Source organism: Ascaphus truei, chromosome 5, assembly GCF_040206685.1.
Source record: "Ascaphus truei isolate aAscTru1 chromosome 5, aAscTru1.hap1, whole genome shotgun sequence".
In the NCBI taxonomy this organism is placed as follows: Eukaryota; Metazoa; Chordata; class Amphibia; order Anura; family Ascaphidae; genus Ascaphus; species Ascaphus truei.
The window spans coordinates 105,773,994-105,788,599 of record NC_134487.1 but is presented as its reverse complement, the minus strand read 5'-3'; the positions used below and the strand labels follow the sequence as shown (position 1 = coordinate 105,788,599).

Sequence of the window (14,606 nt, the reverse complement as noted above, 5' to 3'; positions counted from 1 at the left end):
TATTTTACCAGGAAGTAATACATTGAGAGTTACCTCTCGTTTTCAAGTATGTCCTGGGCACAGAGTTAAGACAAATAATACATGTTTACAAATACAGTTACATAAATGATGACATAATTGGATAAAACTAGATGACTGATACCCCAAAATGCCATAATCAGGTAAAGTAAAGGTCTTTCACTTCAACTGATCGTTGACAGCTTTATTCGAGAGATATTTGCACTGCCCTTAACTAACCACCTCCCCGTCCCTTCTCTTCCCTTCATTTTACAATATGGATGGGTGTATACATCCGAATACTATACATGGTGAAGCAAACAAGACTGACAATCGAGTATCCCGCCCCCTCCCCTCAGAGGCGCTGTTATAACATGAACACAAATGAGAATGTTACTCAACATTAATCACAAAGGTGTGTGTGACCCCCTCCCCTTGAACATCACTATCACTAGACAGTGCTGCTAGGTGGCAGCAGCCCAAATCCCGCAGCTGCACAAAGTGTCACCCGCAGCGCACGCAAGTGACGCGCACCGCACGCGCCTTCTCCACCCTGTGGGCGTGGGGGTCTGGATGAAGGAATGTGCGCGCGCCACACCTTCTTCAAGCCTGTCCTCGCGCACGACCCCTCTCCCCCCAGTACAGACACAGTACCCAGCGACAAGCAGCCAGTCTCCTCGCCCAGACGTCTTGCGCAGAGCGCATGCGCAACTCAAGGCGGCCAAAGGAGGAGGTGGTGGTGTGCGCGCGCGCGGTAGGTGCGCTCGGTGGAATGCGATCCCCAGTTAAATAGAGAGACGTGCACCGGTCAGCGCGCGCGCAGGGGCGGGAGGGGGGTCGGGGTTGAGAGAGAGACACACAGAACGGTCACACGCGGACCGGAGCAGCAGAAATACGGACTATATACAGACCGGAGACGACACGAGTCCATGGAGAGGCGCGTCTCCCCCAGCTCATCCACATCCGCCCCCTGTAGCCTCCTCTAACCCCGGCCGGCTCGCCTCCTGCTCCGGGCTTTGCGCGGGCGGTGTGGGGTCGGGTGGCTGAGCGGGGGAGGGGGTCGGTGTACGGGGAGGAAGCGGTGCGGCGGCGGGGGCCGAGGTGACAGCAACAGCCGGAGCGGGAGGAGGAGCCGCCGCCTCTATGATGAAGTTCAAGCCGAACCAGACTCGGACTTACGACCGGGAGGGATTCAAGAAGCGGGCGGCCTGCCTGTGCTTCAGGAACGAGCGGGAGGAGGAGGTGAGTGAACGGAGGCTGCCCGCCGGCCTTGTATCTCTGGTAATGACCGGGGGCATCATATTCCCACCCCCTGATAACGTGTAACTAGGGATATCTTATACCCACCCTCTGAAAACGTGTAACTAGGGATATCCCACGCCCCATTGTGTGAAACCGGGAGTACGTTATATACTTACCCACTCACCGTATGGCATTGGAGAAAAATTAGAACCACTCCCTGGCCGTGGTAACTGGGGACATGTTCCATCTGCCTCCCTAGGTAATGTGTGTGTGATTGGGGGACATGTACCATCTGCTCGCTAACCCCCCCCCCCCCCCCCCCCCTAGTTAATGTGTGTAATTTGGGGACCTGTTACCAGGGTGGTGGAAATACGAGGTCCCAGGTTACACACACACACTCTCTCGGGGGGGGGGGGGGGTGTATAACCTGTCCTGGGTAACACACATTAGCCAGAGGGGTTGGGTGAGACATATTTCCGGTTACACACTCCAGACAGGATGGATGTGATGTCCCCGATTTATACACGGGGTGGTGGGGTGGATATGTGTGTGTAATAAAGGACACTTTTTATATCAACTACCTGGATAATATTTGTTGCTGGGAAACCCCCTGATAACGTGTAAATGAGGACATGGTCTGTCCACCTCCCCTTTGATAATGTGTGTGACGGGTGATGTTGTATTTAACATCTCTATGTGTATGTACCCCAGTATACTTTATTATTGTATTGTATGTCTTTATTAATATAGCTCCATAAATGTACATAGCGCATTGACAGTAGTAATACATGTTGTAATCATATAAATGACAAATAATATATATAACAGGTCATGGGAATAAGTGCTTCAGACATAAAAGTAACATTAAGGAAGAGGAGTCCCTGCTCCGAGGAGATTACAATCTAATTGGTAGGTAGGGGAACACAGTATGAGGGAGTTCTAGTAAGTGCGTCTGCAGGGGGCCAAGCTTTATGTATCATGTGTCCAGGATAATCCAGTGCTATTCATATGCTTCTTTAAGCAAATGTGTGTAAAGGTGGATAGAGAGGGTGCTAGTCGGGTATTGAGGGGAAGGGCATTCCAGAGGTGTGGGGCATTCCAGAGGTGCGGGGCAGAAAGTGAGAAAGGTTTAAGGCGGGAGAGAGCTTTAGATACAAAGGGGGTAGAAAGAAGACATCCTTGAGAAGAACGCAAGAGTCGGGATGGTGCATAGCGAGAAATTAGGGCTGAGATGTTCCTTTATTATATTCCTTTTGATTATTTTTAATCAACCATTTCCCTCACAACTTGACTTCTGTCTGAACCCCCTATAAATTGGTGTTTTCACTCTGCTTTACCGATCTGAGTATTTATCAACCCCATGATTTTTCCCCCCATTTAAATGATCCTATATACCACCATTACTTTATCACCTGATAACACAATCAATATGAACCATTTCTCTGTTACATGTTCTGTACTGTATTTATTTAGACTGATTTGCATATTCCTCAAATAACCCCTTAATTACACTTACTATTTCTCCTCACCTATGCCTATCTAATTATTGTCACTGTTCTGGTACAGAATAATTTCTTCGCTTAAAGAAGCAATCCCACTTTAAGCCTACCCCCATTAAAGCAGCAGTCCAAGCTGCCGTTATTTATTTTTCCCCTTTTTAATATGTGCATCAATACAATCTACACAATAAGTCAATAGCTAAGTTATCGATCAGCGAAGATTCGGCTTGGGGTTCATTAAATGGCTGTCAGTGCAGCAGAAGAGGACCAAAGATGCAAAGTTCTGTGGGGAAGATCAGGTGACCAAGCAGCTAATAGATACAATTGGTGCACTGCTAGAGGGGGAAGGACTCAAAAAGGGTGTGCCAGAGCCTGTTTCAGAAGGAGATGTGACTGTAAATGTTTGCTATAGAAACAAAAAAATACTTGGTACATTATAATACATTAAAAATGTAATTCAGCGAGGGGCGTGGCCAAGACACCGAGCTGAGCGGCAGCAAGCTAGCTCAGCTCCGACAAGAAAGGGGGAAAAAACGACGCAGACGGGAGCGTCTCCCAGAAAACCCCTGGCACTGGGACGCAATTCGGGGCACTGGACCCTGCTTCTGCAGGCAGATTCAGGGTTTTCCGGAGCCGGAGAGGCCCCTAAGAGCTAAGGCTTCTCTCCGTGGGTCCCACAGCAGATCTCCCAAAATGGCCGTTGGACCAACAGCTTCGCACTAACCCGCGACCCACCGCACCTCCAAGAGCTCCAGACGTGGAGGAGGGACGAGCCCATGCAGAGGAGCTACCATAACGCAGGAGCAAAGGGGCACGAGCTGCAGACGCACCTGCACAGCAGTGGTGGGGTAAGCGGGGGAGGAGGAGGGGACCAACGGGACAGAGGAGTGGAGAGCTTCACCTCCACTGACACCCTGTCTTCAGTACAGCTGAGCAGGCCTGAGTAAAACTCAGAGGACAAACGTTGGTCCTACTGATCCCTGCAGTGTGATATACCCGGGGTCCTGGGCTGTGGCTCCCCCCCCCCACAATACAACCAGCCAGCCAGACTTTTTTTAAAAAAACAGCGTGAAGTGCATCCACTTCCCCCCACTCTATACCAGCACAGCAACTGCAGCAATACTATATACTGTTGGCACCAGATAGACATAACAGTTAACAGCTTTCAGCCAGAGACTGTGGGCTCACACAACTGTGCCACTTTAAACCTGCCCAAAGTTTTGCAGCAGATCAAGCCATAAGACTACATAAGAAAAAATCACTTTAAAATGGCTGCCACGTCCACAGGTGCAGGGGAGGGGGGCTGCTGAACTACTGCAGCCCTGCAACGTGTTGCTGAGGCAGGACGGAGGCCACAAAACAAGGGACCTGACAGACCTGCCTATGCACAAAAGTCCCACAGAAGGCCAATTAGACCCTCACTCAAATTGATTAAAGGCTGAGCCCAAGGGGGGGGGGGGGGGCCTCTGGTGTCGCCAACCGGTATGGCAGTATAGGAGGGGAGCACCAGGAGCCCGCACGGATAAAGTGATAAGTAAGCAACTTACGGCCCAAAACTTGCTATAATTTGGCGGAAGAAATCCCCAACATGTCCCGAGGAGGAAAAACACAAACCTCGAAGGGAGTTAACAAGTATTTTTCGCCAGCGCCTCGAGGGTCGGGGACCCAACCTGTCGAGCAAGATGGCGCCAAAGCTCAAAGAAAAGATTCAAGGAGGCTGACGGAGGGATCCGCGACAGAAGGGAATATCACCCGAGCATATCTAGAGGGAATGCTGTCATCCTCTCATGACAAATTATACAGATCCCTCCAGCAGGACTTTAAAAATGTAATTCAGCGTTGTTTAGAAAAAAAAATGCTACAAGTATTTTGTCAGTACAGAACTGATTTATTTAAAAAAAAAACCTGTAGCATATTGTTTGGTCTACAGATTAAAAAAATAAAAAAATAATGGGTATGGGTACGTGTATGTGGAAAGCAGGTGGTCCCCGTAGCTGAAACGCATTTATTTCAGATCCAGACACCACTTGCATGCCGGAGAAACTGCCGCCAGTACTATATGTAGGTTTAAAACGATGCCTTACGTCGGCCAATGGGATCCTGAACAGATTGTGTTGTGGCTTCCTACTGCCCCTCATAATGCATGGGTTAAACCTTCATTTTTGTTTCTTCTGGAGTGAACTGTACTGGCGACACCTTCCCCGGTAAGTTTCTCTGCAAGAAGATCTGAAATTAACATGGTTCGGTTCCAGAGTCCACCCCCTGCTAACGATTTATGAAAAAAAAGACTAGGAGACATGGAGAAAGCATTGAGATCAATGCTTTTTTAATGTATGGGCTGATTGGTGCTTTGAATGGTTTACTGCCGCAGAATGGAGAGGGGAGTTAGGTGAGGAATGACTTGTTCACTCCTTCACCCTTACTGTTGGAACTACGATCATTCACCCAGTAGCCCAAGCACGCTGCCTAGGGGTCACACTCGACTCCTCTCTCTCATTCACCCCTCACATTCAAAACATTTCTAAAACTTGTCACTTTTTCCTCCGCAATATAACAAAGATATGCCCTTTCCTCTGTTGCTCGACTGCTAAAACTCTGACTCAGGCCCTCATTCTCTCCCGTCTCGATTACTGTAACCTCCTGCAGTCCGGCCTTCCTGCCTCTCACCTGTCTCCCCTACAATCTATCCTAAACGCTGCTGCCAGATTCACTCTACTCTTTCCTAAATCTGTCTCAGTGTCTCCCCTGCTGAAATCACACTCCTGGCTTCCTATCAAATCCCGCATCTCACACTCCATTCTTCTACTCACTTTTAAAGCTTTACACTCTTCTGCCCCTCCTTACATCTCAACCCTAATTTCTCGTTACGCACCATCCAGACTCTTGCGTTCTTCTCAAGGATATCTTCTTTCCACCCCTTTTGTATCTAAAGCCCTCTCCCGCCTTAAACCTTTTTCACTGACTGCCCCACACCTCTGGAATGCCCTTCCCCTCAGTACCTGACTAGCACCCTCTCTATCCACCTTTAAGACCCACCTTAAGACACACTTGCTTAAAGAAGCATATGAATAGCACTGTGTATATTCTGAACACATGATACATAAAGTTTGGCCCCCTGCAGACGCACTTACCAGAACTCCCTCCTACTGTCTCTGTATGTTCTCCCTACCTACCAATTAGACTGTAAGCTCCTCGGAGCAGGGACTCCTCTTCCTTAATGTTACTTTTATGTCTAAAGCACTTATTCCCATGACCTGTTATTTATATTATCTGTTAATTATTTGATTACCACATGTATTACTACTGTGAAGCGCTATGTACATTAATGGCGCTATATAAATAAAGACATACAATACCAGAAAGGTTGTCACACCTGTTTTTTAGCCATTAATGTGTCTTCCCTTTAAAGAGTCAATCGAAGACTGATAGAGATAGATATAGATATGTGACTTGATCGGTGCGGCTTCCTATTAGCCCATGTGATGCGGGAGCTTTAAACTTTTAAGGCCCTGCTTGCTCAGCCCATGTGGCTACGGCACCTACTTCAGAGGTAAGTATCTCTGGAAGTTGGGGGTCCCTGAAGTTGAATTTAATGAGGTTCAGCTCTGGGTATCCCCTGCTTCAATGCTTTATAAAAATATCTGCTGTCTTGGATTTCTCCTTGAAGGAAGAATCTGTTGTGGTTTGAGAGATCAGGACTTTTCTCTTGTTTTAAACAATTTTTTTTTTTATTATATAGCCATGTTGCCACTTTACGCTGGTAACAGTAGGACTATATTTTCTTGGGCCTTAAGAGTGCGTTGACTGTTTCAAATACTCACACACAAGGCTGGAGAAGTGCCCTGTATAACCCATGACTAGTGGTGTGACATCTGCGCTCTCCAGCTCTTCTCTCCCCCCCAGTAACCTCACTTCTGCAAGGCACCCTCTTCTCTGTGCTGTCTTTTCTTAGAGGGACAGACATTAGACATAATGTAACATCTCAAAACAATGGCAGAGATATTCGGTTTTGTGGGATTTTACTTTGAGAAGACTCAAATTGTGCAATCTATTTGAATGGACACCCACTGTGCCCATGCTGGACTGATGCTGTGAAATGGCCTGGGTTGCTACAATAGGTGTAGAGCAAAGTATAAAGCCATATTACATCAAATATTGGGGTTTATTAGAGCATTTTTATTTATACCCTTTTTTTTTTTTGTTATCTCCTACCATTAGATCATGTTTGTTTATTTATTTATTTTTGTGGTATTTTTCCTTTTGCTAAAAAGCAGCTACTTGTGGGTTTCTGCAGAGTCATTTCTGTATTAAAAAAAAAAAAAAAAAAAATACACCAGCAAATGAAGTAGATTGGTTTCTGTGTCTGTGCCCTGCGGAATCGTCCGCTCTAATACATGGAGATCCATGGCTTTCATGCACCTCTGCAGACCTAAAACGTACTCTTTGAAGCCTGCCTTTTTACACTGCTAGTTTATTTATTTTATTTTGTACCATTGCATTTTATGTTGAAAGTACCAGGATAGTTTTTGCATTTTGTGCTCTTCTATATCCTTATGAATATTGTCCTAACCATTGTCTGAGTAAGTTTTGCTTGAAAGTAGAGATAATGCTACTTATGCATTGAAAAGGTTAAGCCGTTCCAAGATTGACACTAAATTGGATGAATGAAATGGGATCCTTGTGCCATGAATGTGTAATAGGAGACAGCTCATAGCCATCCAGAATGTGCTTTCAGCCACTAAACTATATCAAAATAATTAGCGGTTATCACGGAGCTCCCGTTCAATGATTTTTCAGGTTGAAAATACTTGTCTGTAATGAACCGTTCTCAGGTATTTAAATGTTTCAGAGAAGAATGGACACTAAAGCTGTTGACATAGCCACAAATAGATTTATCAGAGGGCATAGTTTATTTAGGGTAACAAAGTTATACAGCACCCTTGCACAAGGTCACAAAACACTTGATTCAGCCAAAACTTGTCTGCTTTGAGTAGTGCTTTGTTGAAGCAAAGTCTTTTAACTAGTTATCTAAAATGTTTCATTTTTTTTAAATTTTATTTTTCCATTTTATTTTAGCACTGTCATTCCAATTCGATGTTGGTTTTCCCTATCACTTGAGATTCAAAAATGTTACAGGCAAATATTTTAACTGCCTCTAGGTTTATTTTCTTTTTTATTTATTGCACAAATGTATTTCATTGGTAAAGCCTTAAGTCGATTTTGAGGATATTACAGCTTCAGCACAGGTCTTTGACTGATTGAGCCAGTGTGCTGAAGCTGGGATATCCATTAAAACCTGACCTGTTGGGTGTCTTGGGGACTGGAGGTGAGCACCTCTGAAACCCTTATCGCTGTGTTTGCAATATAGTATAGTCTATGTTAAAGGGGCAGTTCATGCAATATTCTACGTGTTTAAATGATAAAATCGGTTCTCTAGTATTAGATAATACATAGTACATTAAAAAAATGTATTCAACTCAATGCCATTTTTTAATATGCTGAGCATTCCCTGATTTCTATAGCAGGTTTTAACCCACCTCCACAGCAGTGCAAGATTTTTTTCAACACTTTCCTGTTTGTGATAATTTATTGCCAGCACTTTGACCTGCAAACTGTAACAATAGATAATGTTACCGTTGCAATATAAGGCTTGTTATATAGTAGCCACTGTTGCGGGCGTGCGCCGGGTGTTGCGCGTTCACTTTGCGTGGTCATTTCATTTGTATAGGGCAAGCGGGGCGTGGTGATGACGTCACAGTGTTAGGCCGCGATGTGATTGGTTCATAGCGCCACATGGCGCGGCAACATCGCGTCCCAAGTATACAAACATCTGGCTTACACTGCCAATTATCATTGACGGTAGCGCACTATATTACAGACCTTAGAATACATTTTGGCTGCTGCTTTACACTGACTGAAAGGTTGATTTGAAATTGAAAGGCAGCCATTTAGTAAGCCCCGGGAAACAGAATCTTTGATCAATTACGGGAGAACAAATCAATCGGCAGCTTGGGTAATTCGTTTTCAATAAAGAGAATTAAAGACTGTATATATTAAAATAAAATGTAAAAAAAATAAGTCCTCTTGGATTGCCTCTTTAAGGCCTCGTCCAGGGTGAAGGGAAGAGCAGAGCGAGCGAGCTGACGCTCATGAGCAGTAACATTACCTGCATGTAAGCAGGAGACAAATCCTGTCCTGCTAGAGGAAATTTGCGAGGGGCGTGTCAGTGGGGACGACGACGACATCTATTGCAGGTATATATCTATAGATATATATATTTATCCATATCTATATATCTATATCCATATCCCCTCTCTCTTCCCCCGCTCTCTCCCCCTCCTGCTTTCTCCCTGCCTCCCTCTCTCTCCCCTGCTATCCCCCCCACCCCCCACCATTCCGTTTGCCCCCCCCCACACCGTTCACATCGCTCCGTTTTCCGTTTCGTGCGCTCCCCCTCCCGTTTCGTGCCCCCCATCCCTGTCAGAGGACAGCAAAAACCATTACAATACAATGCAAGCTCCCAGTGCTTGCATTGCATTGGTTTTGCTTGCTGTCCTCTGATTGGGTAAATCCGGTCATGTGAGCTGCAGTCGGAGCGGCAGAGTCAAAATTTTGAATCTCCTGAAACTCTGCTCCGACTGCAGTTCACGGGCATGCGCAGGGGGGGGGGGGGGGGGCGATCACGCAGGCCACACACTGTCTCAATGTGTCTCATCGTGGCGCGCGTGAGCGCCCGCCCCAGCTCAGCGCCACCCTGGACGAGGCCTAAGAGTGTTGCATACCTGAATGCTTTCCGCTGCCGCCAGGGGGTGAAGCTGGGTCAACTCTCTCATTATGTCCCAGTCACAGCGACACCCCATGTAGCAGTGACCCGGAGCTCAGCAGCTGCACGTCACGACCACCCTTCCTCTCCCTGCTCCGGTTGGTGTCGGAAGTCTCGTCATCTTCCAGCTGACAGGAGGGAGAGGAAGGATCGGGTAAGAGCACGCTGTCAGAGGTGTGTGTGTATTGTATGTATGTGTATGTATCGTGTGTGTGTATGTCTATCATATGTATATATCTCTCTATCATATATCTCTCTATCGTCCCTTAGTACAGCATAGCTATATGATATTGAAATAAGACTAGTCTTATAGGACAATGATATAGCAGGAAACTAGATGGGGGGAAAAAATCAAAAACCAAAAAATATGGGGTGTGGGACCTGGAAATGACATCCAGACATGTCTGTACAATGATCCTGAATCTGTTATACAAAAAACATAATTAAAGATGTGTAAGTGAGGGGGGTGTGCAGGGGGGGGGGGGGGGGGAGAGACAGTGGATGAGGTTTAGAGTTCCCCAGAATTTCACCATCGAATTCTGGGTTTCCCTAACCAAATAAAAGGTTGCAAACCACTGGCATAGAGACAAGGAAACAAAACAGGGCAGCCAACCACATGGGTGTGTGACATATATGCGGTTCTTGAGAGTTACAATTTTAGTAGCACTGTATGTGCCATGTATGAGCTACAGTGCAGTTAAAACTGGTTTAAAACCAGAAGTGCCCTAATTGTCTTGCCCCTCCCTTGGGAGAAGGAATCTCTTAAACTGTTCATTCATGTGTTCCAGGACCCATTGATTATGTGGGGTGGCCGAGCTTAAACTTTATGCACCACATGCATGTCATGCATCCCATGGTGTTAGCTGCAGCATTTGGTTTTATCTTGTAGGATACACAGCTGTTCTGGTCTCCTTCCCCCTGACCACCTTACACACAGAACTTTGTCTCCTAAGAATTCTCTGGCCCTGCTCCATTGTGATCGTAAAGTGGTATTGGGCGTGCTGTGGAAGTGACTGACGGGTCACTCGGCTCTGCAGCAGACGCCAGGATCAATTTTAGGTGCTTTCCATCCTCCTGATTATCCTGGGAGAACTATGTCCAGGTATGGAAAAATCCCGGGCGCCCCAGTTGTGGCATTGACCGCTGCTGCATGTCAATGTGCCTCACACGCTCTCTCGCTCTCTCTCTCAGAACAGCCGCATACCACTGTCTGACTCCTATGGTTTTACAATTTTTCCATATACCCACTAAGTGCCGTTGTATCATAACTATATTTTAAAATCGCAAAACGTTTCACTGGTTTGGAGCCCTCAATATTAAGGCTGCAAATCGTCTATCATGGTAGGAAATCTGCAATGTTACTCAAACTTAAGTTGTAATTAAATTAATTTCACTTGGAAGCACTGGTTTAAATATACAAAGATAAAATAGGTTGTAATTTAAGGGAAGGGGTTAGACGCCTGCAACAACTTAACTGGACAAACCAGAGCGTTGAGTAAGTTCCTCCAACTCGTGCTCTGAAATGCGTAACACTAGAAATTAGCGTTCTCCGCGCTGCCTTGAGTCTGTCCTGCATATTGTCCAGTCTAGCTTGGCCTTAATGCAGTAGTCATCTCAGCCTATCAGGTTAATAGGGTAACATTTCTATCATGGTGTGATTGGGGAAATAACTTGGTGATTGCTTCTTGCGCATTTTGTTAGAATGAAATAACTGATCCAAAAACATGAGAATTAACCAACTGTTTATTTTCAAAGTATCAGTTGCACATTGTTATTGCTTATATTTGTTTCTTTATTTTTTAATCATAGTTCTCAAGGAAAATTGCACAAAATTCTAAGTAATTGCAGAAAAATGTGTAAAATGTAAGGAATGCAATTTACATAATGCAATATTTTACATGTAATCCATATTGAAATTATTTATATGAAAATTGTGATTGAATGTTTGTTACCAAAATATTGGAGAACATTGACTCAATATTTATTGTTTATAGCAAGGTGGAATTTCAGTTTACTCTGTACTAATGGATATCCTATATTGTGAGTTATCCCCAAACACACGAGTTTTTATTGAATGTGTATTGAACGCTCTTGTGCATATTGCATCACATTTTATTCTCAAAATGTGTTGACTGATTTACAGTACATAGTAAATAAGTATATTTTAAATACAGCTCAACCCCCTTATAACGCTGTGCTTGGGGTCCAAAGAATCACATCGCGTTATAAGCGGATCGTGTTAGAAATAATGTACAATTGTACGCATAGTACAATAAAGAATTTAAGATACTAATAATAGTGCTGTAAAGTATTCAGAAATATGAAAATTGGGAGCCACGCTTGCATCGCGTTTTAAGCGGATTCGCATTGTAACGGATCGCGTTATAACGGGGTTGAGCTGTATAGTTCACAAGTACCCATCCATCGCGCTCAGGATCTCCTACAATTTTTCATTTTCTCACCCAGCTGTACATCGATGGATAGCTAGTGCGTCTCGGACAAATGATCAGATTTATACAAAACAGTTTACCGTACGTCATGATATCTATACACTGTACATGCAGATTATAATGCTGGAACACAGGGTGTAAGTATTCCACACACTAGGTGAAGAATCTGTGCTTCAGAATTTACAATAATGGAGCCAATCGCCTTGTGCATTCAAGATAAGTGCTCTTAACTAGCGCGAATTCTCCTCTAGCCAGCATTCCATAACATGATTGCATATGTTAGCTACTGAGCGGAATTTTTTTTTATATTTCCTAATTTTATGATGTTTCATTAGGTCAGTTGTTATGAAACTGGTCCATGCTTAAGTGGTGGCCCCTGAAGTCTTTTAAAACTCACGGTGGCTTTTTCCTGCAGTCTGCATTTTTATCATTGATAAAGGGACGATTTTCGCCCCCCCACATCCCATGTACCGGTCCAGTGTTTTTGAATTGTTATATGTATAAATATATTGATTACCAGAGCGGAGTGTGGTGTTCCTCCAAATAATTGAGACTCGTGACCTGTGATATGGTCAAGTGTGTGAGACCGATATCGTAGCTTTGGGAAGTTTATATTTTCCAATATTTACATTGAATTTGAATTTATATTAAGATTTTAGGAAATCTGCAATTTAAAAAAAAAAAAAAAACACTGTTCCCCTTTGTTTGTTTTTTGTCTCAATTAGACCCACTGAAAAGTTAAGTTGTTTTTTTTTTAAATATATACTGTTACGCTCTGTTACATAGTAGATGAGGTTGACGAGACATGTCCATAACGTTCAACCAATGTTTATCTAGACAGCAGATACTTATACAATATGTGTACAGCTCAAACCCGTTATTGTGCGATCCGCTTGTAACGCGGTATAGGCGCGGCTCCCGTAAAAAAAAAATAGTTTTTTTGGCAAACCTCCAGGATTAGATACTAGAAGGGTAACCCCTGCAATAGCTGAATATGTGATGGTGGTGCTCCCTAGATGGGTAAATGAACATAGAGACTAACAGAAGAAGAAAATGTCATCTAGTATGGGCACTCATACATCACCTGGATGATTGGTGAATCATATAAAAATATAACTTTATTAATATCCAATTTAAAATAAAGGTGGTTAAAACACAATACTGATCCTGTTGTATAAACACTAAGTTTGGTGTCCAGAATCCTAAATGCATGATGGGTAAACTATGATCCTGTCACCTGTAAGACAATGGATACAGTTGTCCACAAGCAAGCAAAGTGGAGATAAATGTCCACTACCCTCAAGATAGAGCAAGAGCCTAGTGGCCTAGTGGCTAGTACTTGATTTTGAGCTGGTGCCTGTCAATAATGACAGTTCACTATACTGGACTAGTGTATGTGATACCCTAGCCTGGTCTGCCTCGTAAAGAAATAAAAGCCTTCTAATTTAATGTTATCACTAGGTAAAGCCATAAATGAGAAGGGCCAGTACTAGAACAGTGTAATTACAACTGTAGGGAATAGTAATATGCAAGGCACTCGATATGCTGGCACTGGGTTACAGGCAGGCAGACGGACACCAATGCTGTACAGATGCCGTGGGGTACGCTGTAGTAACCACAGGGGACCGGCTACTGTAAGCAATGTAGTGCACTGAATAAGGGCGGGTGTATGATCGCTGCAGGGTAAGTGTACCGCCTGAGTGAATCCCTGTGCCGATAGAAAAACAGCCTGTGGTGCCCTACAGTAACCTGCCGGAGCACTCCCGTGCCTAGCCACAAGGGAATATAATGAAGTTGAAACACTCAATGCTGATGTATCAAGTAGCCCAGTCTACTGATTGTATTGCGGGGCCAGGCTCGGTAAGAATAAGGATGCCTGTAATAGTCCGCAATAGTGAAGGTACTAAGCCCTAAATGCGCCCCTCAACCGTCAAACCAAACTATAAGGGCAAGACAATTGCAAGATCGCAGGCGCCGGCAACAGTGTTGCGAGCCTGTTCCTAGTAGGAGGTATAGGATCCCTGCGCGTGCACCCGCGGTCACTACTAGGAACAGGCTCGCAAACAAAACTCCAGTGGAACATTCAATGTCTCATAAGGGGGAAATGAATGCCTGACTCCAATAATAGCAATTTGAGTTCTCCCAGGATCAACTTCTTTCCCATGTTTACGTACTGTATATACTTTTCATACCTAAAACGTGGTCTATTATATCTGCCATCACAGTCTCCATGGGTAATGAATTCCACATTTTAACTGCTCTTACTGTAAATAACCTTTTCCTTTTGGTGAAACCTCCCTTTCTCCAAGGTATGACCTGTGTTGCTTGTACTGCCCTTGGGGTGAATAGTTCTTTTGAAAGCTCCTTGTATTGATCATGAATCTATTAGTATATACTACATACATAATTTTTCCTCTCCTTAAGTTCCAGTAAATGCATTTGTGGTGTTTTTTGTTTGGGGGATCATGCCAAGCAGGATAAAAATCTTAACGCAATTAAAGTTGCAATGATTGTGGCCCAGTTAAAAAGCATTTTTGCAAACTTTCATACTTAATTGGGAAATGCTCAATAAGTGTTAAAGTGTAGAATGGAAAG

At 44.3% G+C, this 14,606-nt stretch overlaps 1 protein-coding gene across 2 annotated transcripts in view; it reads left to right on the top strand.

Annotated features, from left to right (window-relative positions):
• Nucleotides 1-539: 539 nt before the first annotated feature.
• NUDT4 (nudix hydrolase 4) overlaps nt 540-14,606 on the top strand; it is a 63,621-nt gene continuing 49,554 nt past the window's right edge. The window contains exon 1 of one of the 2 annotated variants that reach the window (XM_075600425.1): nt 540-1,239. In XM_075600425.1, the coding sequence (XP_075456540.1) occupies nt 1,141-1,239 (99 nt within the window). In that variant the 5' untranslated portion in view covers nt 540-1,140. The remainder of the gene's footprint in view (nt 1,240-14,606) is intronic. The other variant, XM_075600426.1, reaches the window with a different exon arrangement.